The sequence below is a fragment of the Rhinoderma darwinii genome, chromosome 8 (genome assembly GCF_050947455.1).
Source record: "Rhinoderma darwinii isolate aRhiDar2 chromosome 8, aRhiDar2.hap1, whole genome shotgun sequence".
Classification (NCBI taxonomy): domain Eukaryota; kingdom Metazoa; phylum Chordata; class Amphibia; order Anura; family Rhinodermatidae; genus Rhinoderma; species Rhinoderma darwinii.
In genome coordinates, this window is record NC_134694.1 from 86,208,727 (window position 1) to 86,235,580 (window position 26,854).

General features: G+C 40.5%; 1 protein-coding gene across 1 annotated transcript in view; it reads left to right on the forward strand.

Moving 5' to 3' along the window:
• TBC1D8B (TBC1 domain family member 8B) overlaps positions 1 to 26,854 on the forward strand; it is a 43,806-nt gene that overhangs the window by 9,650 nt on the left and 7,302 nt on the right. Inside the window, exons 2-18 of the mRNA XM_075835868.1 lie at positions 1,012 to 1,122; positions 3,652 to 3,770; positions 4,782 to 5,007; positions 6,160 to 6,400; positions 8,563 to 8,770; positions 10,977 to 11,141; positions 11,701 to 11,841; positions 12,954 to 13,104; positions 13,445 to 13,659; positions 16,344 to 16,461; positions 17,786 to 18,071; positions 20,481 to 20,610; positions 20,826 to 20,924; positions 22,206 to 22,274; positions 23,625 to 23,868; positions 23,951 to 24,016; positions 24,197 to 24,280. Of these exons, the coding sequence (XP_075691983.1) occupies positions 1,012 to 1,122; positions 3,652 to 3,770; positions 4,782 to 5,007; positions 6,160 to 6,400; positions 8,563 to 8,770; positions 10,977 to 11,141; positions 11,701 to 11,841; positions 12,954 to 13,104; positions 13,445 to 13,659; positions 16,344 to 16,461; positions 17,786 to 18,071; positions 20,481 to 20,610; positions 20,826 to 20,924; positions 22,206 to 22,274; positions 23,625 to 23,868; positions 23,951 to 24,016; positions 24,197 to 24,280 (2,673 nt within the window). The remainder of the gene's footprint in view (positions 1 to 1,011; positions 1,123 to 3,651; positions 3,771 to 4,781; positions 5,008 to 6,159; positions 6,401 to 8,562; positions 8,771 to 10,976; positions 11,142 to 11,700; positions 11,842 to 12,953; positions 13,105 to 13,444; positions 13,660 to 16,343; positions 16,462 to 17,785; positions 18,072 to 20,480; positions 20,611 to 20,825; positions 20,925 to 22,205; positions 22,275 to 23,624; positions 23,869 to 23,950; positions 24,017 to 24,196; positions 24,281 to 26,854) is intronic.

Genomic DNA, 26,854 nt, shown 5'->3' on the forward strand with positions numbered 1-26,854 from the left:
CCATACTTATTAAAAGGTGAGATGTGTGTTTTGTGTCCTGCTGGTGACAGGAAGATGAGTACAGGGATAACAAGTCTGTGAATAATTCAGCACATTACAGTAACCTGAGCTAACCGTGTTTCCTGCGTGTGTGACCTATAGGTTTTTGCTGAAAGGAATGAAAAAGGACGTTTTTTTTATTATTATTATTATGAAAATTGCTTCAAGTTTTTGAATATGTTCTTGCATGGTTTGGTTTTATTGGTGATAATTACTTATGTAAATGCTCCCTCACATTTAGAAGCACACAAAAGTTTTGCAGACAAATTGGAAAATGAAAAAATTGAATGATCACGGATTTGTTGGGTATTTTCCCCATTCATTTCAATAGGGAAGTTTAAAATCCACAATCAAATCCTAGATTCCTGAAGCAGAATCCGCAGGTGCATATTTAATCGAACAAAAAATAAATAAATAAAAATAGGCAGTATACTCACCATACCAAATCCCTGGCGCTTCTGTGGTCACACTTCCCTGGTTCCCCCACCTTTCTCTGTTCAGTCTCCAGCGATGACGTGTCATCTCGACACGTGACCGCTGAGCCATTCACAGGCTGCAGCGCTCCCATGTGGCAAAACGTCCCTACTGGAGGCTGGTGAACAGAGTCCAGTGGTGAACCAGAGAAGCAGCACTGCAAGAGCGCCAGGGGATTGGGAAGGTGAGTATACTTTACTGCAAAAGGAAGATCTGTAAACAAATCACAGACACTTCTATCTGCTAGATCTCTGCTACGTAGACTTTTATTTAGGTCCCTCTCCGTTTGTCAACAGGAAGGTAAACGTGCAGATTCATGATATAAAGTGGGGAAATGTGCAAGGACAGGGATTGTAAGTCCTGATCTCTGGAGGTTTGCCAGTGCATTGTGTAGCAAACAGACAGGCTTTTAGTTGTTGATTTGAAATCTGTTCTACTTATTTATTCTGCCAATAAATTAGATAATTTTATTTGCCAACTTGTTTATACCCCCAACAGGTCTTCTTGTGGGAACGCTTGATGCTGTTTTAGATTCAACAGCTAAAGTCGCACCATTCAGGATTCTCCACCAAACTCCTGACTCTCAAGTGTATTGGTCCATTGCTTGTGGTGAGTATTCCAGATGTTTCTTATTAAACACAGAATAAACATTATCTGGGGTATTTAACCCCTTAAATACTGTACACCCCTTTGCACTCATTATATTATTGTTTATTAGCTTCCGAACGGCAAAATTAATCCACCTTTTTTTTAAATGGGCTTCATTAAGAATTTCACCATTTTACTGCTGGCTGTGCTGCTGCTTCTGACAAAGATCCGACTGCACCCAGCTCCTGTCAGGGCTGATGTATCTCTAAAACTGAGGGAAAAAGCAGATGGCAATACCAGCAGGGAGGGAGGCATGGACACAGTCTGCAGGGGGAGAGATGACACAGGCAGACCGAGGAGAGAACCTATGGCTGAATCTCCAGGAGGAGAGGGGAGAGATGACACCGGCAGCATCAGTTTAGATAAAGAGGAGAAAACTCACATGGGGAAAGGGGCGAGAGATCACATATACTGGCAGCGTCCGTGTATATTTATGCACTGCTAAGTGAAGGTTATAAAGGAACTGTAGAGTGAGAAAGCAGTACAGGGATAAATCTGTGCTGATACATGCTAGCTAGTGAAGGCGGCAGCAGCAGCCTGGACATAAAGACCTCACACCCAGAATGTATTACTAGGTGGAACTTGCCCACAGAAGAAAAGTCTGCCAGCTGGTTCTAGTTTCAAACTGCATATCAGGGGTCTGAATATGAATGAAGGAATGAAGACATTGCAGCCTGAAACATGGAGCAACTTTTTTTTTTTTTTTTTTTACTCCGTTTTTGATGCTCTAAACTTACAGTTGCAAAAAAAAAGTCATCGGAATTACCTGCATTTATGCATTGTTTACTAATAAAGTTCATGTCTTTCATTGAGCACATTGAGTAAGCATCCCCACTACAGGGAGATCACGTTCGTGAACCCTTGAATTTAATAACCTGTAGATTTACCTTTGGCAGCAATCCCTTCCACCAAACGATACCTGTAGCTGCAAATACGATTTGCACAACATTGAGGAGGAATTTTGAACTATTCCTTTCTACAAATGTGTTTCAGTTCATCGATTTATTCCTGGGATTCCTTGCGTGCACAGCCCTTTTCAGGTCATGCCACAGCATCTCCATCTTCTCATGGTTGGGAATCTGTCTTGGCCATTCCGCCTTTATTCCATGAGCAAAGCACCTGTGAAACCAACACTTCCAATCTCCTCTCCTTAATTGAAACACTTTTTGCCAATTCCTCATGTACTCCATAAAATATATGAAAAGTACAACTGTTTGTGTGTTATTAGTTTAGTTACATTGTGCTTGTCTATCATTTTGACTTGGATAATAATCAGAAAACTTTTATTAGTAATCCATGCAGAAATTCAGGTAATTCCAAAGGGTTTACTTACTTTTGCTTGCAACTACACCTCCAATGGTAAGTTCAAACCTAATGTGAACAGAGCCTAAGCCAGATCAATCCATAGAACATTCACCTTGTTGATAAAGCTGTAGCACAATGTACAGGGGAGAGATACTGGTGAACAGCTCACTTGATGGATCAGTATTAATAGATCTCACACTATAAAGTTCTGTTTGAAAATTACAGCGAACATTAACTTAAAGAGGCTCTGTCACCAGATTTTGCAACCCCTATCTCCTATTGCAGCAGATCGGCGCTGCAATGTAGATAAGAGTAACGTTTTTGTTTTTTTTGTTTTTTTTAAAACGAGCAGTTTTGGCCAAGTTATGACCATTTTTATATTTATGTAAATGAGGCTTTCTAAAGTACAACTGGGCGTGTTTAAAGTTAAGTACAAGTGGGCGTGTATTGTGTATGTACATCTGGGCGTTTTTACTGGGGTCCATATTACGTTTTTATATGGGGGCCTATGATTTTCTTTGTACACGCCTGGTACTATAGTACCTGACCGTGGCCTGGTGTGAATCTAGGGATCCCTTGACACCGCTAACTCATTGAAGGAACTTTTAAGCTGGCGAGTTAGACCACCTGTCCATCTAGGTTGAATAACCAAGCTGCATGTAGTCCTGCAAATAAGCGATTTTCTGTTCCAAAGGTAAAAGCATTTCTCAGAAGAGCCGCTTCAAAGTGGTTGTTCAGGGACAATGATTTGCCTGCAGTAGATGTCGCTCCAGGTTCATTGCCCTGACACAAAAACGGTGTAATGAAAGCCAGGTTACGTGATCTTCGCTCATAGTTTGTCCTGATCTCCTTCCAACCCTCCCACGCTGTAAAGCCGCTCTTGTTTGTGTATATTGGAGAAGTCTAAGCTGCTGTTCGTGTGTGTGTGGGAGGGCTCGATTGGGACTGCGTCTGCTATAGCCACAGGGATGTTCATGTTAATCTCCTCTGTATTACTTTCCATTATTACATGCTGTTCACCTCACTGTACTTCACAGCATATCTGTTTACAGCATGTAATATATGGAGCTTTTTGCATTACATAGGGAAATGTAACACAAAGCTCTCCTGCGATTACACTAAATCTGTCTGACTGGAGTCATCATTTTATTCTTTAGTTATAATGCCTTTGTATTATTTCCTTAGGAGCCAACAGAGATGAGATATTTCAACACTGGCAATGGCTGGAGCAGAACATTATGAAGACTTTGTCAGTATTCGACTCAAGTGATGACATAACTAGCTTTGTTCAAGGCAAAATTAGGGTAAGTACTATTCATATGACTTGAATTCGCATGAGAAAAGGCAAAAAGTTCAACTAAATGGCAAAAAGTACTTCCTGTCTGTAATAGAGGTGAACGGAGTCATTTCAGACTTCAGAAGATTTGTGTTTGCTGAGATAAACCTTAAAGGATATTTACAATTTGGACACTCCAGTCCACATTTATCAAAGCTGTCATAATTTTAGCCATTGTCTAAGTTAAAGGAGTTGTCCAGGCAGGAGGTGGTCTTTATACTGATGACCTATCCACGGGAACCCTGCACCGATCTGCTGTTCCTTCTGCCACCAGGCACCCGAAGCTATGCAGGGTCAGTGCCGGAAGCAGAAGGCTCTGTACACAGTATAGCGGCTGTGCTGGGTTACTGCAGCACGGTCACTATACTGTAGTCTGAGCCATCTGCTTCCGGCACAGACCCTGCATAGCTTCCGGCGCCAAGAGGCAGCCGGAACAGCTAATCGGTATGGAGTCTGGATGTCGGGCCCCCACTGGTCATATACTGATGACCTATCCTGTGGATAGGTCATCAGTTTAAAAAAACACCTGCAAGCCTCGACATCCCCTTTTGAAGGCGCTTTTTTTTGTCTTTTAATTAGTTTTTTTATTAAAACAAAAAAAAGTTTACCTTTTGCGATACAGCGTCTATTTATCCTGTAATACATATAAGCTGTATGTTTCAGTCACAGCCGAATCCATCAGGTTAGTGGTACTGACGGCTTCGTTGTGCGCTGGTACATGCAGGATTTGGCTATTGTCGATCACATCTAAGTTCAAGAACTGCCATGGAGTCAGAACAATACAAACTTAGCTGCCACTGCACTCCAGTAGGTCAGCCCATATATTCTCCTTAATACTTGAAGGCTGCAGTGCTGAAGCGCAGTTTCGGGGGCTTGATTAGTGGGTACAGTAGCCTTTATAGTGTCCTGACATGTAAATGCTGCCCGTACTTTAAATCATGATTTGTTGTCTGAACTCCACTGATCACTTCTCTTAAAGGGGCTCATTGCTGAAGAAGGGAAAAACTCATTCGTAAAAGAAGAGGATCCTGAAAGATTTCGTGAAGCTCTCTTGAAGTTTGAGAAATGCTTTGGCCTCCCAGACAAGGAGAAGCTGGTGACCTATTACTCATGCAGTTACTGGAGAGGAAGAGTCCCGTGCCAGGGTTGGCTATATCTCAGCACCAACTTTTTAAGCTTCTATTCGTTCCTTCTGGGGTCTGAGTGTAAGTTTCTAAGATGATTGTATGTTAACCAAATAGCTGACTGAAAAGAATGAGGTGTACCTCCAGCTAGAAGTGCGGCTGCGTCTCCCAACAAAAGTTTAAAAGTGGTGGCAATGTACATAATGTTTATGTATTTTGTACTGATCTTTATTTGCATCATGTCTTATAAACATTTAGAGCTGCATTCATAGTTCTGCTAGCATCTTGTCAGCACTGCATGCCCTCACGTTTCCCTGTATCTCCTGATCATTCAGTGTTTATATGGAGCATCTGCTGTAATGCATAGTGGAAGATTTAGGTAGTCATGTGTTAAGATTGACGTTTTATACGCAAATGCTGATCCGACCGAAAATGCAATAGCTCAGCATGCTTCATTATTGTTTCCAATAAAATCATGGAGACCCCGACAAATCCCATTAAAGTCAAAGGGTTCCGTCTGCCGCCAGTGGTGGTCATCGTACAACGGAACCGACACTTCTGGTATTTCCATTGTTCTGTTCCTCTGACAGGGAAGAACAACGGAAACACTGATGCAGGTGTGAATTCAGCCTGAGATGTGCCTAATGTATTAAGAGGCGACACCGCTTAATAAATTAGGCGCATCTCTGGCTCCATGGGCCAGAAAGTCAAATCGACGCCAGCTATGGGAATTTATATGTTTCCATTCTATAATCTTGAGGCCTAATGAATATAAAAGGGTTTTAGAAGTGTAACAACATGAACTGACTGCAGTTTTCCTTTAAGGCATAGGTCTTAGAAACCGTAGTTCTTTTATTTGAAAGACCAGAATTACAAGCGTGTACACATTAAATGAAATGTCAGTGATTGTAATATCTCCCTCAGGACACGAGGATTATGATCATGATACCAGATTGTTATAATCCACTGCTTAGCTCAGATGATTATCCTCTCAAGTAACGCTTGGTGTGAGGTTTTTTTTTTGTTTTTACTCCAGTATGAGCTGATTTTGAACTGATGCTATTTTGTATAATCTGAAAAGAATATTTACTATAATTGATTCTATATTTATGTACATGAACAGTAGGAAAATTAACATGAAATTATTTTCATTGATTCTAAATAAAAGTCTGAAGTAAACCAGTAGATGTACGTATGTCCATTTTTAATTTTTTTTCCCTTTTTTTATGCCAGTTAAACTCATCATCTCGTGGGATGAGATCTCCAGATTGGAAAAGACTTCCACGGTTCTCCTCACAGAGAGCATACATGTTTTCTCTCGAGGGGAAGATCATTACTTCTCAATGCTCTTGCACATAAATGAGACCTTTCTTTTGATGGAGCAACTTGCCAGTTATGCTATTAAGAGACTTTTCGACAAAGAGACCTTTGAAAATGACCCGATATTAAATGATCCTCTGCAAATCACAAAGCGGTAAACATCAGACATTTATTACTTGTTTTATACTTTGCATTTGCTCATATGTTCTTTTGCTTTTCTTCAACCTTCTACATGATTTAGACCATTACCTCCTAGAGCCCTTGCACGATAGTTTTTGCTGCATAGTTAGGCCTCATTCACATATTGCAGATTTTCTCAGTATTTTGGCTAAAATCAGGAGTGGATTCAAAGAAGAAAAGAATATAAATCTTGGCCTGGTTTTGGCTTCAAAATTCTGATGTAAAATACTTACCAAATCTACAATGTGTGAATGAAGCCTTATATCATTCTTTGTACTGTCTACTGAATCTTGTTTTTCTGAAGAAAAGCTAGCCAAATACTTCAAAGAGGATTTGTGATATTTTAAAAAGCCCAGTATAACATTTGTATCTCTAAAAATGAATCCCTCATGAACGTCCCAGTCCTTACTAGGCCTATACGAAGAGACTTGTTAGGTTATGTTCACTCTAGAGAGTGCAGACTTTTTTTTCATTTTTTTTTTATTACATTAGTTTTCAAAAATAATACTTTTTAAATAAAAATACGACATGCAAAAAAACAGACACTTTGTCTGTCACTCCAAGTGCTGACATACCATGTGTTCAACCGGTATAGTTGCACAGAGGCCCGGTAGGTGAGGGGGCCCACTACCGCCCTAAAAGTGGCTTCCTATTGTCTATTAGATTGCATGTGAGGGACTGAGCTAATGAATGTCATGGGTCATAATTACTGGTGGACTGTATGTTGGATAGCGAGACTTAAAGGGGTGTTCTATACTGAGCTCTTTAGGAGCAACGTACCTAGTTGTTGTCTGAGTCTGCTCCTGGTACCACTTGTCCAAAAGATATATTCCGTATAGTCAATAACCTGCAGCAACTAGCAGGTGTATGCCGTAGTATTTGCTAGTTTATTTAATATGGCTGAGAGTGGGTTTTCCCTTCTGCTTTAGCAGCTGGAAGGGATTTAGTTATTTGTTTTGCTTGAGCGCCAGCACCTTGTGTTTTTTTTTTTTTGATGCTCTGTAGATATTCCCTTTTTACTGCAGGTTCAAACAGTTCTCTTTCTGAAAACATTGGCAACTTCTTTGTTTTATGCCATCTGTTTTATAGCCTGTAAAACACCTGGTCACAATGTAAAACTCTATTTCAATGCTCCATAATTCTGATCTTTTAGGTCAAATGTCTTTTTTATGGTGAAACCACAATGCCTGTAAAACCTAGTTAGACGCCCGATTTAGTTGCAATTCCTTGGAACGTTTTGTAGCCTTTTTTTATTTTTATGTTTCCACACCATTTATACAACTTGACATGGTTATTGAACGGACGTCCTGTTCACAGATAGGTAGGGTTTGTTCTAGCCGTACATTCTCTTTGAATCTATCTCCATTTGATCTCCTCTATTTGCCGGAGTGGAGAACTGCTGCAAGCATTCGCTCTTCCTCTGGAAGTGTCTGCGCATTAAATAAAAGGCGCATTGATTTAAATTGGCGACTTATAATTCTTTATTTGCAGAAGAAATAAAGACTAGCTTCCCCTGGTGATGGCATCTGATGGCACATTCGTTCAAAGCTGCATCGCGGTAGTTACTGCATAAACAGAATTACTATATTAAAGCCTTTTATAAAGCCTTCTCATTCATTCTGCAGTGTGTGGCTTCATCAGGTTGCCTCGCAAACAAATGTATTTCTTAGTGACCGCTTTTCCAATTCTTGTAGTTGTGCAGAAGTGGTGATCGAAACGTCTGTCTGCTGTACAATACAACGCCAGTCCACCCTGCAAATATGCTCCATGGGGATCTATCCTCTACATATCTCAAGCCGCTTGGACTGGAGGTGACGCTGACAGTCAATACGTGGCATCAGCACGTCCACTGAGTGACCACGCTGGAAACTTTCTTAGCCCATTGCAACTAAACCGAACACAAATCTTATTTTCTAACCTGTAGAGTAAAAGATGAGATTGGATCGGGTACTGTCGGCAACTGCTGCGCATTTTCTGTACAAATGTTTGTTCATAAGATCACTTGTAAAGTTAACATTTGGCTTTAATGTTTTTTTTTGAAACCTCTATAAATAATGTAACTGGAATATTCCTTTCTGTCTACAACAACTGTGGAGACTAATAATTTAACTTGTACGTTTTGATGTTCTCTTTTAGGGGTCTGGAGAGTCGAGCTCACAGTGAACATTTCACCACATACTTTAGACTGCCCAAAGAAGAAATCTTGAAGGAGGTTCATGAGTGTTTCCTTTGGATCCCGTTCTCCCACATCAATGCACTGGGCAAGATGTGTGTTTCTGATAACTACGTTTGTTTTGCAAGCCATGATGGTAGTTTGTACAGCACAATTATTCCATTAAGAGAGGTAATGCAAAGTTCCTGTAAAATCCTCACTGATAGATTGAAACTGCATAGAATTAGAAAACTGCCATATAAGTGTATTTTAACCTTTTGAAGAGAATTTTACAATTTATATATCGATGTTGGTGTAACTTTGTATATACCTTTTTGTATATACATGCATTACTTATCTTGTACTGTAAGTTACCTTGTTTTTGGACTATTAAGATGTACTTATAAATTCTAAAGCTGAGTTTAAAGAGCGTTTTACACAGGACGATTAACAGGCAGATGAGCGTTCGTAAACAGGGGAACGATCAGCAGATGAGTGAGCAAACGCTCAATCATTTGCTGGTCGTATCGTTTAAAAAAAAAAGTAAAAGTTGATCGTTGTCGGCAGCACATCTCCCTGTGTAAACAGGGAGACATGATGTATGGGGACAGGCGACCGGAGTAATGTCTGCTCGCCCCCATCCATAGCGCTGTGTGACAGGAGCAAGCGAGCGCTGATCAACGATGTCTCGTTGATTGGCGCTCGCTGCATCAGCCGAGTGTCAGCCGGTGTAAAAGGGCCATAAATCTGTTTGTCGAATAATCTAAACGGTAGGTGGGCCATTGTTTGATTTCTGACGATTCCTGATCAGATCACTGATGCTTTAGTTCAACAATGAGGATGTTCAAGACCACAGACTACTGTTCTCACATACACCATCAAGGTGGAATAGTGGTGCAGTTGTTAAATGGGTTGTCCAATTTAGAAAACCCATTTTCATGTAACCGGCTAGAGAATTCTGAGTTAATACAGGTGGGCCCATATTGAAAATTCTCATCTCTCGCCCTGGAGGACTTGTCCTGCATTACTCTACATTTGAATGGGCACTGAATAACGCTTAAAGTTTTTTTTTTTGGTTCTTTCAAAATTGAGGTCCTCTCCTTAGGATACGCGAGAAATATTAAATCGGTGGGGGGTTCTGACTTTTGCCACCCCTGCCAATCTGCTGTTTGAAGGGGATTTGGAGTGCGCCGTGTCCCCTTTATTATTTACCAGGTACAGCTTAGCGCTTTTAATAAAGGCTGTGCCTGGTATTACAATTCGCTACAGCCGAGCGTGAATCGGATTGAGCTGTAATACCGGGCACAGACGCTACTAAAAGTTCGGAGCTGGCTTGTACGGAGCAGTGTAAACTATGAAGCTGATCGATTGTGGTGCAGAGAGTTGGACCCCCACCAATCTAATATTAATGGTCTTTGTGTGTAACTATTTTAAAGAAGCATTCCGTTTTGAAAATGTAATTAAGTGAAAGGTACTGAGGTGTATTGGCTAACCGGACACTTTATTTTACTGCTGGACGCTCTATTCTGGGCCACCAATGGGTCACATAATCCCCACTCTGACTCCCTAAAACCTGCCGTGTCTGCTATTGAAACTGGAGGTCATTTGCTCAATGCAAGTCTATAAAGGCCTCGATGTGAGTACCATAGACCTGCATTGAGAAACTGACCTTCTGTCCCTACAGCAGAAGCAGTAGGATTCAGGGGGTCAGAGTGGCGATCATGTGACCCAATGGCAGCCTAGACTTGAGCGGCGCACAGTAAACCAACACACCTCACTACCTTTCACTTAATCACATTTCCAAAGGGTAGGATGGAATTTCGCTGGAGTGCTTCTTCAAAATAGTTACACACATAGTCAGCATCAAAAATTTACTAAAAAGGAGAAAAAACAAAATATATATATATAACATTTTTAAAAAACTGAACATATGACCATTAAAATAAAGAATGATTTCAAATCAATTTACATCTAGAAAGGTACATCTGATGGAGACATTTCTAACAAGCCGGGATTGTGTCAAGATCAAAACCTCATACACTATCAAAAGCTGTATAGTCAAGACCCCCCCCCCCCCAACAAGAAAAATATAAGTTTTATTTATAGAAAGAGAAAGATCCCAGTAAGCCGGAGGTAAACGTTGCCTGTGGAGTGAATAAACGTACCTCTTTTTTCCACTTACTACTTTGGCGTGCTGCCTCAATTCTTTTTTCCTGCTGTTTATCTGAGGGCTCGTAGCCTGAGCCTAGGAGGAGTTACAGCCACTACTGGAGCTGTGCTGCTTTCTTCTTTTTTTTTTTCTTCTACGTTTTATTTATAGATCTCTATACAAAATGTATTTCTCTGTGTCCCTACTGCTTTCCGTCTTCAGTAAATGTTTTCTATCTTCTATCTGCAGGTTTTTGGAATAGAGAAGTCTGATGCGTCCACAAGGGCTGTTACAATCAGTACCAAGGGGAAGAATATTTTCCGTTTCACTGATGTCCGAGACTTTGACTCGTTAGTGGCCAGACTGAGGTCCAAATGTGCAGTGACGAGTCCTCAACACATCGCCCACACTCTGGTAAGTTGTCGCGGACTCTTTTCACTAACAATCCATATAATCTAGTATGTCAAGTAATAAGGTTGCATGTAAGCATCATCTGATTGCGTATTTTTAACATGTACACAGTTTGTTACATTGAGTTAATTGCCTTTTAGGGATTTATGCTAGATATGCAAAATTATTTACAAAACATATACGTGGCTGCAATGATTCCGTGTTTTCGGAATGGAACACGTTTTTATAGATGACCTCCGTTTCCATACACTGACAGTCAGTGCATTGCAGTGCTTGGTTACAGATTACCCCCCTTGTATTACTTCTGAATGTAACTACCTGTATAATATTGAAAACCCTATTGAACACCATTAAAATACGGATTTGGTTTTACCCGCAGTGCGATCACTGCACATTACTACTCCATTCTGGATTTGCTGCATATTACACCACTGCTTAATACTGCATGTATCCTATCATGCCATGGTTTTTATACTCAAACGCTTGACTCACTTATTACCATTTTGCCACTTTTATATGGACTTTCTACATTTGGATGTAAAATTCTATTCCTATGTTTCAGACTGGCTACAATGACAATGCATCCGACTTCCAGTACGAACACCCCATGTTGGATTCTAAAGGCTCCAGTAAAACTGTGAGCACCGAGGCATTAATGACCGTTTTCCATCCTCAAGATGCTGAAAATCTGGATCCTATAATGGTAAGGATAAAGAAAACAGACTTGGTAAACGGAAGACATATACGGAGTGGCTAGACCAGTAAATAGTAGACGTATTGTATAAAAGACGAGTTACCGGTACTTGTTTATGCTTAAGAATATAAGATCTCCAAAAATAATTGCTAACCATCTGTTGTCTCATAATTTATATGAAGCGGTTGCGTGGGAGTATTACCAAGAGCTTGCTTGAACCCACTCTTGCATTCTCTGTTGTTATTTGTACAAACGCAAAGATTGTGCTAACAAAATCCAAAGTACGTCCTCCCACTAGCTGTGTGGTTAGTTATGTATAATCCCATTTTAAAAAAAATAAAAAAAAATTGTATTGATTTATGCTAAAAAAAAAGTTTTATTAATCTTACTAAGGGCAGACAAGTGTGAATTAAAGAAATCCATGGACTGCCTTTTACCATTTGAGTTTTGTATTCTTAGTCAGTATTCGTGGACATATTTGCAGAGGGAAGAGGGACTAGAATATTATTCAAACAGACACAAATTAATATAATGGAAGTTCCCCTTTAAGGTATATGGGGTAACAAGTCTGACTATTTGATGCATATTCAAATGTATTTGTTTACTTTACAAATTCATTTATTTGTTTTTTAAACTCCTATATTAGAGATATTAGTATCCCTTATGTAGGCATTGCTCCTAATATTAGTCTTAACTGCTCAGAACTGAAACGGATGGGGGCATTCCTCCTATTCCTTTAAATACACTGGAGGCATTCCTCCTAATCTGCGTCAAATCTGAGAAAAATAGATGCTACTGCATGGCAAATGTACTATTGCATGGAGGCCATTCATATATGGATGGCAGATGTCCACCAGAGCGAGAGCCGCTGCTTGTTAGTGACTCTCTGTTCTGGCTCATAAAGGGGGGTCCCAGCTGAGGGACCGAGGTCTAAATAGCCTAGTATGTGGGGCCCATCGACAGGGGTTGTCCTGATGGGACAATGCCTTTAAAAATTCTATAGAGATGAGGTCTCAGGGAAGGTATCTACTACTGTATTATTTTGACAGATGGGTGAATTAGTTGTTGTGCACATGCATACGTAATTTAACCAAATATATTATTTCTGAATTTTTTTGCAGTTGAAAGAAAAAATGAAGGAGCAGTCCTGGAATATCCTTTTCTCAGAATGTGGCCGTGGAGTTACCATGTTTCGTACAAGAAGAACTCGTAATTTAGTAGTCCGAGGTATTCCAGAGACTTTGAGAGGAGAGCTCTGGCTTCTTTTCTCAGGTAACTCCTAGCCATATAGTTTTAATTTCTAGTAACCTCTAGATTAGCAAGATTTAATATGATTCTTAAATAAAACTACCGAAATGTGTTAGGGAATAGCGTAATAGCAGGTCTCTAATATATTCATATTTATAGGCTGATATTTTCTGCATCTCTAAAAATCACATTATACCAGGGAATATATATATTTTTTTATGTGAGTCATCTCTAGTGTTAATAATGTCTGCTCCTAATCAGTGATTAATGTTGAGATGGCTGCATGTTGTGATATCTTCTCCAACTGAAAGTTCATCATTCTCATTAATATGGCTTCTCTCACTTTCTTATTATTGGTTGCTAGGTGCTGTTAATGACATGGGGGCTCACCCAGGCTACTACGCTGAAATTGTGGAAAAGTCTCTAGGTACGTGCACATTGGCTACTGATGAGATTGAACGAGATTTGCGCAGATCATTGCCAGAGCATCCTGCCTTTCAGAGTGACACCGGCATCTCTGCATTGAGGAGAGTGCTAACGGCATATGCTTACAGGAACCCCAAAATTGGATATTGTCAGGTTAGCCGATTTCAATTTCTTTGCCATAAGAATTGTAGATGTTTGCACATGTTGTGCAAGGCACTCTGTCCTCTTTATATATAGAAGCCTAGATGATTATTTGTCACTGTGTTCCATGAAGCTAGTTGTTTTATGCCTTCTGTCTGACCTCTCTCTAGAGAACAACGTGTTTATTACAGAATGACTTTGCAATGCTTCTGTGTTCAGTACTGAAGAGATTGCTTATATCTAGTGACCAGTAGCACTATAAAGCTGATCATACACATAGGAATTTAGTCAGCCAGATTGCAGCTGATCAATAGTCTGTGGATCGGTCATTTGGCTACGTGCGAGACTAAGCTGGCTATTCACATTTATGGCATACAATAGTCTTCGGTCGGCCATTGCGATCAATCACGTATAATTTTTAAATAATGGACAGCTCATATGGCCAAAATTATCCGTTTCGGCCAACAATTATCTTATGTATATGGGCAGTTTAAGACTAGAACCGTTCGCTATGGATATAGAGGAATATAGATCTCTGTAGATAGATAATTCATATATTGTATTTTCCACTAATGCATTTGCTGTACATTGAAATTCTGTTCACTTGTATTTTATGTATTTGTATTATTACTTTATTCATTCCACTTTTAGATTAGATCTTCCTTACTCCATTTTGCTTTTTTATCTAAATAGTTTTATCTAAATAGTTTCAAAATTCTGTACTGGTTAAGTAAATCTTATCTTTATAGCATTAGTTAACTTTGAGTTAATCTATCTTTATAACCCAGAACTTTGTTTTTCTGATACAGAGCTCCAAATCCCTGCCTAGACATTGATTTAAAACATATAATTCTTTCTGCCTTCAGCAGCCACTAGAGGGAGCTTAGGAGTTTACTACATACTGTTTTATTATAGTATAAACTGTATGCAGTAAGAGACTAAGCTCCCCCTAGTGGTGGCTGCAGCAGCTGGAATGTTATGTTTTAAATCTATATGCAGGGGAGTTGGTGCTCTGTATCATTAAAGTAAAGCTACGACCACTACAAATCTATATTAAGAAATTAATTGGCACAGAATTTTGGACCTAAAAACGGCATGATAATAAAAGTTGAACATTACTTTTAAGGCATTGTTTAACCCCTATCCGCACGAGTAAGTAACTGTACGTCGTTGCGGGAGGTTACTTCCCGCACGAGGACATACAGTCACTGAGTTTTTTCCGGTGCACACTGTCGGCGACAGTGTGCACCGGTAAACGGGAGGTCAGCTGTCGCCGGGTCACTTTTGGGGGATTTCGACTGTTTAGGTACCACAAGACCTCTTCAAACCTGACATGGTGCCTAAAATATATTCCTAAAAAAAGGAGGACCCAAAATCCACTAGGTGCTCCTTTGCTTATGAGGTCAGTGTTTCAGTCCATTAGGACACTAGGGTCACATGTGGGATATTTCTAAAAACTGCAGAATCTGGGCAATAAATATTGAGTTGCATTTCTCTGGTAAAACCTTCTGTGTTACAGATTTTTTTTTTATTACAAATGAATTTCGGCAAAAAAAATGAAATTTGTCAATTTCACTTCTACTTTGCCTTAAAGAGGCTCTGTCACCAGATTTTCAAACCTCTATCGCGTATTGCAGCAGATCGGCGCTGCAATGTAGATTACAGTAAAGTTTTTTTTTTTTTCAAAAACGAGCATTTTTGGCCAAGTTATGACCATTTTTATATTTATGCAAATGAGCCTTTCTTAAGTACATCTGGGCGTGTTTAAAGTTATGTACAAGTGGGCGTGTATTGTGTGTGTACATCTGGGCGTTTTTACTTGTTTTACTAGCTGGGCGTTGTGAATAGAAGTGGATGATGCTGACGAATCAGCATCATCCACTTCTCTTCGTTACCACCCAGCTTCTGGCAGTGCACAGACACACAGCGTGTTCTCGAGAGATCACGCTGCGACGTCACTTCCTGCCCCAGGTCCTGCATCGTGTCGGACGAGCGAGGACACATCGGCACCAGGCGACAGAGGCTACAGATGATTCTGCAGCAGCATCGGCGTTTGCAGGTAAGTCGATGTAGCCTCTGTCGCCTGGTGCCGACAATACACGCCCACTTGTACATAACTTTAAACACGCCCAGTTGTACTTAAGAAAGGCTCATTTGCATAAATATAAAAATGGTCATAACTTGGCCAAAAATGCTTGTTTTTGGGGGAAAAAAAACGTTACTGTAATCTACATTGCAGCGCGATCTGCTGCAATACGAGATAGGGGTTTGAAAATCTGGTGACAGAGCCTCTTTAATTCCTGCGAAACGCCTAAAGGGTTAAAATACTTTCTGAATGTGGTTTTGAATACCTTGAGGGGTGCAGTTTTCAAAATGGGGTGGTTTATGGGGACTTTCTAATATATAATCCACTTCAGAACTGAACTGGTTCCTGTAAAAAATGGCCTTTTGAAACTTTCTTGAAAATATGAGAAATTGCTGCTAAAGTTCTAAGCTTTGTAACGTCCTAGAAAAATAAAAGGACGTGAAAAAAAACGATGCAAACATAAAGTAGACATATGGGGGATGTTAACTAGTAACTATTTTGTGTGGTATTACTATCTGTTTTACAAGAAAATACATTTAAATTTAGAAAAATGCTAATTTTTGCAGATTGCTTTAAACATTATTCTTGTCCTTTTTTTGTATTTCTGCAGGCAATGAATATCCTTACTTCAGTTCTACTCCTTTATGCTAAAGAAGAGGAGGCGTTTTGGCTTCTAGTGGCGGTTTGTGAAAGGATGCTGCCAGATTACTTCAACAGGAGAATTATTGGTAAACCTAGCGTTTTGTCTAGTAAGGCCTCATGCGTACGGCCGTAGCCGTGTGCACGGTCCGAGGATTATGGCACAGACGCATTTGCGGGCTCTGCTCCCATTATAAAGTATAAGAACACGGTTTGTAAATGAAAAAAATAGGACCTATCCTTTTTTTTGCGGTCCCTATCCACGGCCCGGACACTTAACCGTAAATATACGGGAAGGTGTCCGTGGGCCGTAGAAATAAATGGGTCAGTATTTTTATCTGCAATTACAGATCCGTAATTGTAGATAAAAATGACGGTCGTGTGCATGGGGCCTTAATGTGTGACTGATGTTCATTATTATCCAGTGATTTACATTGGATTACAATGGTTTTCATTTATGCTAGTCATACGTATATAAATATATTTATACAGGTAATTTGGTTTACACATCATTGGCAATGTGTTCTGCTGTATATCAATTTTCTCGGTCTATTGTCAATATTTTCTTAAAGCTATTGGGATTTAATTGAAACCATTTGTTCATAATTTACTATGTGAGTATTTTAAGTGTTCTTAGTTTACAGATGTTCACTTTAGCCACTTAGGCCTCATGCACACGACCGTAGTGTTTTTCTGGTCCGCAAATTCCAGGACCGTGTTCCGTGAAATGTCATCCGCAGTTCATCCGTATGTCCTCCGCAGTTCATCCGTATGTAATCCGCAAAATGCGGATGAAAAAAAAAAAGCCTAGGTAAAACATGATGACGACAGAACTCATTCCCGGTCGTCGCCTAGCAACACTTCCGCAAATCCGCAAAACTGCGGATGACACACGAAGGTGTATCCGCAATTTCCACGGGCCCATTGACTTCTATTGGCATGTCCGCACCGCATTTGCGGCCCATAATAAGACATGTCCGGAATTTCTGCGGCACGGATGTGCGGACATGCGGAGAGCCGTGAAAACACGGATAGTGGGTATGGCCACATAGAAATGAATGGGTCCGCAATTAACCCGTGGATTTGCGGTTGAATTGCGGACGCAAAAACACGGTCGTGTGCATGAGGCCTTACTCTCTTGTGTTCTCCCTTGGATATGTCTTGCACGTGGACATGCATGAGTGCAAAGGGAATAGGGAATACTTCCACCCCAACTCTAGTTTCTATGTGGGTCCAGCTGGACCTGTGCCGGACATATCCATGTGGTTTACTTTGTCTACAAGAAGAAAGCATTAAGACTGAGAGAAATGTTCTGATTCTAGCAGGTAGCAATGTAATATTTGTGGTTATTTTTGACAATACCAATAATAAGAGAATATTTGGAAGAATCACGGGTGGTTTCTTGTGTTCCAGGTGCCTTGGTAGATCAGGCCGTCTTTGAAGAACTCATCAAGGAATATTTACCTCAGTTGAATGATCACATGACAGACATGACATTTTTCTCATCGGTGTCCCTTTCATGGTTCCTCACCCTCTTCATCAGCGTTCTGCCTATTGAAAGTGCGGTCAATGTAGTGGACTGCTTTTTCTATGATGGGATCAAAGCCATCCTCCAGCTGGGACTGACTGTGCTGCACTTTAATATTGACAAACTACTGGGTTGCAAAGATGATGCTGAAGCGGTCACGATCCTCAACCGGTATGCGATCACATGGTTAATGTCCACTGCTACAAGTAACGAATACGAGAACCAACTGACACAGCTGGCGACAGCAACCGGAAAGATCGGGCAAATGCCAGGGCCCACTTTTGTCTGCATTTGGGTCCTGTGTAGCTTCTCTTACACAGAATAATCTACAGGAGAACATCAGGTGTAAATTCTCCAACACAGCGTTCCTGGCACTTCTCTGACACCTGGAGAGTGCCTTTATATAGTTAATGAATTATTTTTCTACCCCTCCTTTCACCTTTCTGCTGGAGCTCGAGCTCAGCACTTTGTATATGGGAGGCAGAACCGCTAGTAGTGACCGCAGTCTGCAATGCTACCAGTGACAGGATTTTCCCTGCCTAAATGCCTCAATATTAGTTGTCTTCTTCAGAGGCATAATGTATTGATATATAGATATAAGCCAGTACAATATAAGTAGAGAAAAAAAATAAGTCTACTAATGGGACAAAAAAAGTAAACCATTTTTCAGTAAAGTTTAATGGTAAAAAAAAAAACCTGCCGTGTGACTAGCCCCTCTCGTTGATTTTTAATGCAGCTGTGTGACGGCCATTAAAAGAAAAGTCTGTCACACAGCCTATTTCTGTCATGTGAATAAGCCCTAACTGTTGTGTATTGTAAATGTTGCAAAACAAACAAACTACCACTCCGCTCAAAAATAACCTCATACAGCTACGTCGACGTAAAAGTAAAAAGTTATAGCTGTTGGAATGGGGGAAGGCAAAAAAAATAAAAAATCTTCTGCCCATCTGAAGAAATACAGCAGCTTAATATCAGTCAGTGAAAGGGTTAAAGGGGCTTTCCCACTGAGCACGTTTATGGGGCCAACAGAAACGGAGTACAGCGCACAGCTGTTTCCGATGGACCCATAGACATTGAATGGAGCCTCTTTGGGTATGTTCCATTTATGTCATTTAAAAAAAAAAATCTGGCAAAGCGCATGCTACGTGTGAACGTTGAATTGGCAGCTTTATTAGTATATGGTATACTGAGTGGTTGAAAAAAGGTTGGGGCATAAGAGGTCCAACTTGTTCAAGGGCCCACATTAACCTGAAGCTCTGCGCCGCAACATGAGAATTAGAGACCTGTCTAGTTGCGAGGGGATTTTGTGCGAAGTTGCAAGGGTAACTTCACACGAGCGTTACATAATCCGTTACTCTGATCTGTTTTTAGATCCGAATAACGGATAAAAATGCATCCGTTTTAAAAATCCCAATGAAATCAATGGGATTTTAAATAGCAGCCGTTCTGTTCGTCAACCATTTTTTGACAGCGATAAAAGTGCAGAGCGCAGGACTTTTTTTCTCTGTTCAAAAAAAATGGATGGGTTATTTTTATCATTGGTGTGAATGTAAAACGGATTATAATCCGTTTGCACCGGTTATTTTGATACCTTCCATTAAGAAATAATGGATGATATTAAACCGGGCAATGCAAATGTGAACATAGCCTTACGGAAGGTTGCAGAACCACTTCTATTTAGAAATCTGTGTGGTCTGCGTTCACTCACCAACACAAAAATGGCTTCTGTTATGTCACTATGACAAGTCAAAAGATGTCTTTCAGTGGATTTCCCCATTTAGTGACAAATTCTTGTATTATTCGGGGCAGTTATCTGTTAAGGAGCGTACTAGCTTTTAGATTTCTCTACCAGGCTGATCTTGGGGGCAGTAGCTGTGGGAAAATTGCGTACATACATTCAGCCATATAGACAGACTACATTTATAGATATGTGTGCTTATACCTCATCTATAGACTAGCAAAACATCTCTGCATGTATGGCCCTGGAGATTAGTCACTAGGGACTGAATGCTAACGCCCCACGTATAAGAGCACTACAGGTGATCTAAAGGGTTAGGTAACTAATAGAAGTGCAGCAAAATTACTTTAATCTGGCATCAATGGGAGTGGGACCTGATAAATGCTGGATTATCAGATTACATTTTTTGGTGATTATCAGACTTCCATTGTCATGCTGTATGTTCTGGTGTTGTGAAACTAGGTTTACACGGTGACTTTGACTGCGACACAGGTTGCATGACCAAAAATCGATTTGTCGCTCTGCCTGCATCGCAGTGATGAAAGCGAATGTGGCCGTGTTGCGACATGCAAGATAACACAACAGTCGCAAGAAATCCAAATTTTTGCAAATGTGTTGTCGTGCAGCCCTCGCCTAAATTGCAGTTCTTTGCTGGTAACAAGTGCTGGATAACCCGATGTTCTGGATTATCAAATGCCAGATTAAAGGAATGTTTTAAAATGTAGTATTTTAAGTTTGTCTCCTAGTTGTTTGTCCTTACAAAGTGACTAGTAAATTTAATTTGAAAATTCCGTTAATGTTTGGTTATGTATCCTAATGATACAGTAAGTGATTATCTGCAGGTTTTTTGACAATGTCATAAATAAAGACAGCCCGCTTCCCTCAAGTGTACAACAAGCCTCTGCTACAGCGGATAGAAAAAGGAACAGCACAAAAGTGGACATCACAGAACTTATCAGGGAGTCAAACGAGGTAGGCTATACTTGTGGCCAGTCTTATGCCAGCCATTCAGATGTGAAACGTTTTGTCAAGTTTAGAGAAGCGGCTTCCTATGGAGTGATATCACATACACCTTATTAGTCTGGGATATTTTAAGCCTATCAGACTGTTTCGAAACAATCATATTTGGACAGCTATATGTATATTATAGATTTATTTGCAATTAATCCTTTTTTTATAACCTTCAGAGGTTTGGAGCCATTCGGTATGAAGATGTGGAAAGCATGCGGACTAGAAACCGCCTGTATGTCATCCAGACTTTAGAAACGACAACAAAGCAAAATGTGGTATGTACTAATCTACTAACAATGCTTGTTAACAATGCTTAGCACCTGAATTTTTATAAATGTCAATTGTTTTTTATTTATTTTTTTTCCTTTTTTATTTTATTTTTTATTTTTTTTTTATGTTTCAGTAGAGATTAAACTTATTTCAATAAATTACTACCTGTGCATATAAAATGCCCAGACATCTCTTGAGGCAAAACTAAGGTATGTACGAAAAGTCAATTCCCTAGGAAAGCTTTGGGGGCCTTACTTAGACCATAGACTGTTGAGATAAAATCGTCAGCCCTGATGATCACAATGCCGGGGCTGAAACAAAGGGAGCCCCCTTCCTTTTTGTTTTATATTTCTTAAAGGCCATATTCAGTATTGATCGCAGCATCCAAAGATGCTCGTACAATTAAGATAGATGTAGGGCAAACGCTCATTTGTCCGACAGTGATTCCTCCCAACTCCTGCATACACATGCACGCTCGGCTGTGCATTCATGTGTATTCATTGGGGAGATTGGAATAGTATGCTGCCAGGCCCCCCTGTCAGTGGCTTATCTCCTTATCTCCTCCAGAAACAAAGGATCGGAATGTAGAAATCCAGCATGCCCTATCCTTCTTTCCATGATATCTGTTGTCGGAAAGTCGGGACTCCCCCATATACAACAGATAGATAGATTCTGTCGAAATCGGTGGGTTCGCCCAACAGTCATCTGATTTGTATGGGCACCTTAATGGATAAACAGCCAGGATCAGGAGTACAACCGTAAATGAAAGCCAGGCTCCCTTTGGTGATTGTACGGGCTGAATCTATCACCAGGACATACTAGCTAGGTATGTACAGTAGTTTTTTTGCAGGTGACTATCTCTTTAATGATCCTGGCTGTAGGAGGGTATCAAGGTTTTCATGAGCTTTCCTTACGCACATTCATATGCTTTCTGTATTCAAAAGTAAAAGGTGCGATTCATTAAAAGATTATCAATAAAGCTGTATTCAGAACTGTCAACAGCAGCTAGTTGGCTTGTTGCCGGTTTCCAGATAGCAAGACATTTTTTTAACTTTTGTTTTCTACACAGCACGGAGTAAAATGTACTAAAAAAAAAAAAAGTCAGAAGTGCCAAAAGCTTGTTTTGAAGGTAGCCAGTGTTATGGAACGTAAGGGCATTTCTTTTTTTTGTAATCTGTTTATAATCCCTAGTGATTGTTTTCCTGACTGCTCTTTATGGAAGGTCACGTGGCATGATTTGGATTGCCTACGTTTAACATCACCTCTTACCTATGTTTTTCCTGTAGGTTAGAGTTGTATCACAGGATGTAAAATTTAGCCCTGCTGATCTGGAGGAACTATATTACATATTTAAGGTAATTTAACGTAATAAACAATGACAATGGTTGGGTTCAGTATAATGTTATTAATTGACAATTAAACAAAGACAAGATAATATGAGACACGGTACTCCAAAATGGTCAGAGTGGCTGGGGAAGTTTTTTGCAAGGTTCTAATAAAGAAGCAGAAAATTTTTACTGTATTGTGTGTCTGGCGCTCGGTCTTATCAGCTCATTGTGTTAGCCGGTTAGATTGTACAGTGAGTAAGAGGCTTCATTCACATCTGTGTCAGGGTTCCCTTCTGGCGTTCTGTCTGAGCTTTCCGTCAGAACGGAACCCTCATTGAAACAAACGGAAACTATAGGTTTCCGTTTGCATCGCCATTGATCGCAATTGTGGAGGATCTTGTGCAACTGGCTTCCATTTCTCTTAGTTGTGCAAGGGTTCCAACATTTTGACGGAATCAGTACTGTAGCCTACTGCGCTATTCATTCCTTCAAAATGACGGAACCCTTAAACAACAGTGACAAACGGAAACCATTTGCACCGGATCCGTCACCTTTGACATCAATGGTGACACAAATGGAAACCTATTGTTTCAGTCAGGGTTCCTTTCATGAGTTTCCCTCACCGAAAGCTCAGATGGAAGCCATGAACAGCCACTACGCAGATGTGAACGAAGCCTTAAGTGTGTGAGAGCTGACCCTTCAGTGAGCAGATAACATGGAAATCCCATACAGCACCTGCTACTTCATTTACTGCCTGCTTGGAACTTTATGTACCTCCCTGTGCCTCCGATTTTATGTAGCATCTTTGAAAAACGTATTGTGGTATGCTTCATCGCATTTCTTATTACACAGGTATTTTCACAGAGGAGCATATAGTGCCATCTCTGAGCACAGAACAGTGGCACACAGTATAGCGGGCCCATAGGGACTCTATGTGCCAGGTCCTTGTCACACAGCATGCCTTGTGCATGGGTGTTTAAGTATTTTGGTGCTGTAGCATTCATGGTGTTCCTGAAGTTTTCCAAGCCTATGTCAACTCTCCTTTTTTTTGACAAGAACACAAATAGCCTGTGTAATATGCAGAGAATATTTCTGATATTGGTCAAAAGCCCCCTTCTTAAGGGCTAGTTCACACAGAGCTTTGTGGCACTGTTTTTGACAAGGAAACCGCGCCAAAAAAAGGCCCAAATCGCCTTCCATTGATTTTAATGGTAGACGAAGGCATTTTTTTTGCGGTTCCGTCTCTGACCTCCCATTTGAAATCAATAGGATGCAGAGAAAGCGTTTTTCGCATCGTGATTTGCTTGTAGAAATTCACTTGCATTTCAGTTATGTGATATCCTTGATATTGATATGATATTAATGTTTTCTTCTAAGAGAGAACATTTCTTGTCTTGTTACTGGAGTGAGAATAACAGCAGCATCCTGAGTCACCTGGATCCAAGCTTGCCATATCTAGAGCAATATCACATAGACTGCCAGCAGTTCCGGACCCTGTACCATCTCCTCAGCCCTTGGGCGTACTCTCCTAGTGTAGACTCCTTCGCATTATGGACTTTCCGTCTATTGGATGAAAATTCTGATGGCCTCATCAATTTTAAAGAGTTTACATTGGCATTCGGTGAGATGATACTCTATATTAATCTAAATTACAGGTGATTGAAGACAGACAAATTGTAACTCATTTAACCCTTCTCTTCTAGATCTCATGGTCAATGGCAGTTTTACTGATCGGCTCAAGCTGCTCTTTAAAATGCATATCCCTCCAGGTATGTCTGTCCATCCATAATTTATGCATTCTGTGGACCGCAGAAAAAAATGAAATGTAGCAAAAGAATTCAGAATGCAGCTTTGATGTATTGCCTTTTATTTTCTAACGAATACTGCGCTGTGACATGTTCAGTACGTTTTAAATCAATGTAATATTTATAGTGTTATTTACATTTTAGCCTTCACTGAAGTGGTATCTCTGAGCCCGTCGGAGGAAGCCAAGCTTTCCAAAGAGGATTTGATGCATTTCAGCCAACTTTATGGTAAATGACCGATAATTGTGATGAATTAGAAGTAAAGTTTAGTATTCTGACCATGCTCTAGATATTGGACTCTCTCCTGTGTAGCGTTGCTCATGACTGCAGTTATTTTAGACTAGTCTTTGTGTAGATGTGATCTATATTTCTTCTACAGTTCTTGCATTGCTTATGATTTAGTTACCAAAACATTTATCTTCTTCATAGACGTGCTGTCATGTGTGCGCTGTCAACACAATTTTTGTAATTTTATTTGCAATATAATCCCATTTAGTAGAATGCAACTGGATTTTGTCAGCCTTCAACAATGACACATGGCTACATCTTTATTTAACCGGCTGCTAAGCAGCTTTCTATAAATATACACTAATATATCTGAAAATAATGAGCACATGGAGCGCTCATATTTTCTAATATAAATCCTTTTAGAGGTGTTGTCCGATGAAAATGAAAAACTATTTATTTTTCTTTTCTGAAATGAAGAAACTTCGTAATATAGTTTCTGTTTCAAATCTGCACGGATCGCAGGTTTTCAGTCCCCGTTGCTTGGACCCGAAGTCTGAAACTGGCGTTTTCGTGGTGACGCGATGATGTGGATGAAGGGGCTGGCTGCCATGCTCAATTAATCAGCCAAGCCAGCAGCCTCCGCTTGTCACGTGTGATTCAGAGACTGAGAAGGGGGCTGGCTTAGCTGATGAATTGAGCCAGGTAGTCCTCCCCTTCATCCGTGTCATCGACAGATAGGAGGGGGAGCTCATTCCACCAGAGCCTGTGTCGACGCATCACCACAAGAACGGCAGCTTCGGATCCACACAAAGCGGACTGACAATCTGCGGTCCGAGCAGGTTTGAAAAAGAAAGTATATTACAAAGTTTCTTTATTTCAGAAAATAAAAATAATAAATAGTTTTTCTTTTTGTCGTACAATACATTTAAAAGTGTAATTTGACTGATCACTTGCGGCAGCAGGATATCCCACAACAATAGCTATAAAAAAAAATTGCATTGAAAAAGTCAAGTTAAACTTTCCTGCCACAGTGTATTTAACACATTAAGGCCTTATTCACAAGAACGTGTCCGTTTTGCGCGCGTAAAAAACGCAGCGTTTTTCTTGAGTTGCAGTTGCACGTGGAATCTGTGTACGGTGCGTGTCTGCATTTTTCACGTGCGTATGTCACGCGTTTTTTACGTCCGCAAAATAAACTGAAGGAGGTGTTTTTCTTTTTCTCATCGTTTCTTTAGCAACTGTTGCGTGAATCACGCGCAGCACACGTATGACGTCCGTGTGCTGTCCGTGATTTTCATGCACCCATTGACTTCAATGGGTGCGTGATGCGCAAAAAACGCACAAGTGTAGGACATGCAGTGAGTTTCGCACGGCGGACACTCTGAGTGAAAAACACTGAATGGCCCCATTGAATTGCATAGGTCCGTGTGAGGGCCGTTGTTTTAAAGCACGTAACACGGACGTGAAATACGCTCGTGTGAATAAGGGCTAAGAGTCAAGTTAAAGATTTCTACATCTATAGTGGTAAGGCCCTTTTACACGGACCAATTATCGGGCAAACTAGCATTCATTGAACACTCATTCCCGACCATTGCCCTGTGTAATCTGGCCACCAAGCAAATGTTCAATGACTGATGTACAAACAAACGTTCAACGACGTATCGTTTCGGCAGCCTAAAATATTGTCGTCGGCTGCACATCTCCCTGTGTAAACAGGGAGATGTGCTGCCGACATGATACAAATGTATGGGGAGGAGCGATCGTCGTAACGAGTGCTCGTCCCTATACTAGCTCCTTGTGAAAGGAGCAAACGAGTGGCGATCAATGAACTGCCTCGTTCATCGGCGCTCGTTTACATGGCCACGTTCTTGTGCTCACGCTGCCTCCCGGCCACTTACTGATTACATGGTCGGGAGTTATGGAAACCGTGTAACTGGCAAAAAAGCGTACCAAGCTGTGGTGCAGTTTTTCGCCCGGAATGTCTGCTGCGAAAAACATCAGCACTAAGCCGGCAAGCTAGCAGACCAGCCTCCTGGGATGACGTTTCATCCATGTGACCACCGCTACAGCCTGGGATTGGCTTCAGCGGCGGTCACATGAGCTGAAGCATCATCCCAGGAGGATGAAACCGATTCCTAGGGAAGTTTTAATTTTTTATTATTTTCTTCTGAGTTCCGTTTTTTGTGGCGGGATCACTGTGAATCTGCCGCAAAAAAACGTAAACTGCTATTTGATGCAGGATTTACATCCCCATTGAATTCATTGGGGAAATTCCGCAACATATAAGCAGCGTTTACGTAAAGACAATTGGCATGCTGCGGAATGAATTTACACACCACAGGTCAATTTCTGAGCGGTATTTACGCAGCGTGTGGATGAGATTTGTTCAATCTCATCCACTTTGCTGTTACTGTATTTGCTGCGGGTTTTCCGCAACTAGTTCCGTTGCAGAAAATTCGCAGTATTTACGCAACGTGTGAACTGGCCCTGAATGTTAAAATCAAATCCCACAAAATCGCCCATGAATCCGTTACTTTAATAATAAGACATTAATTTTCTTCTTGTTGGATATAA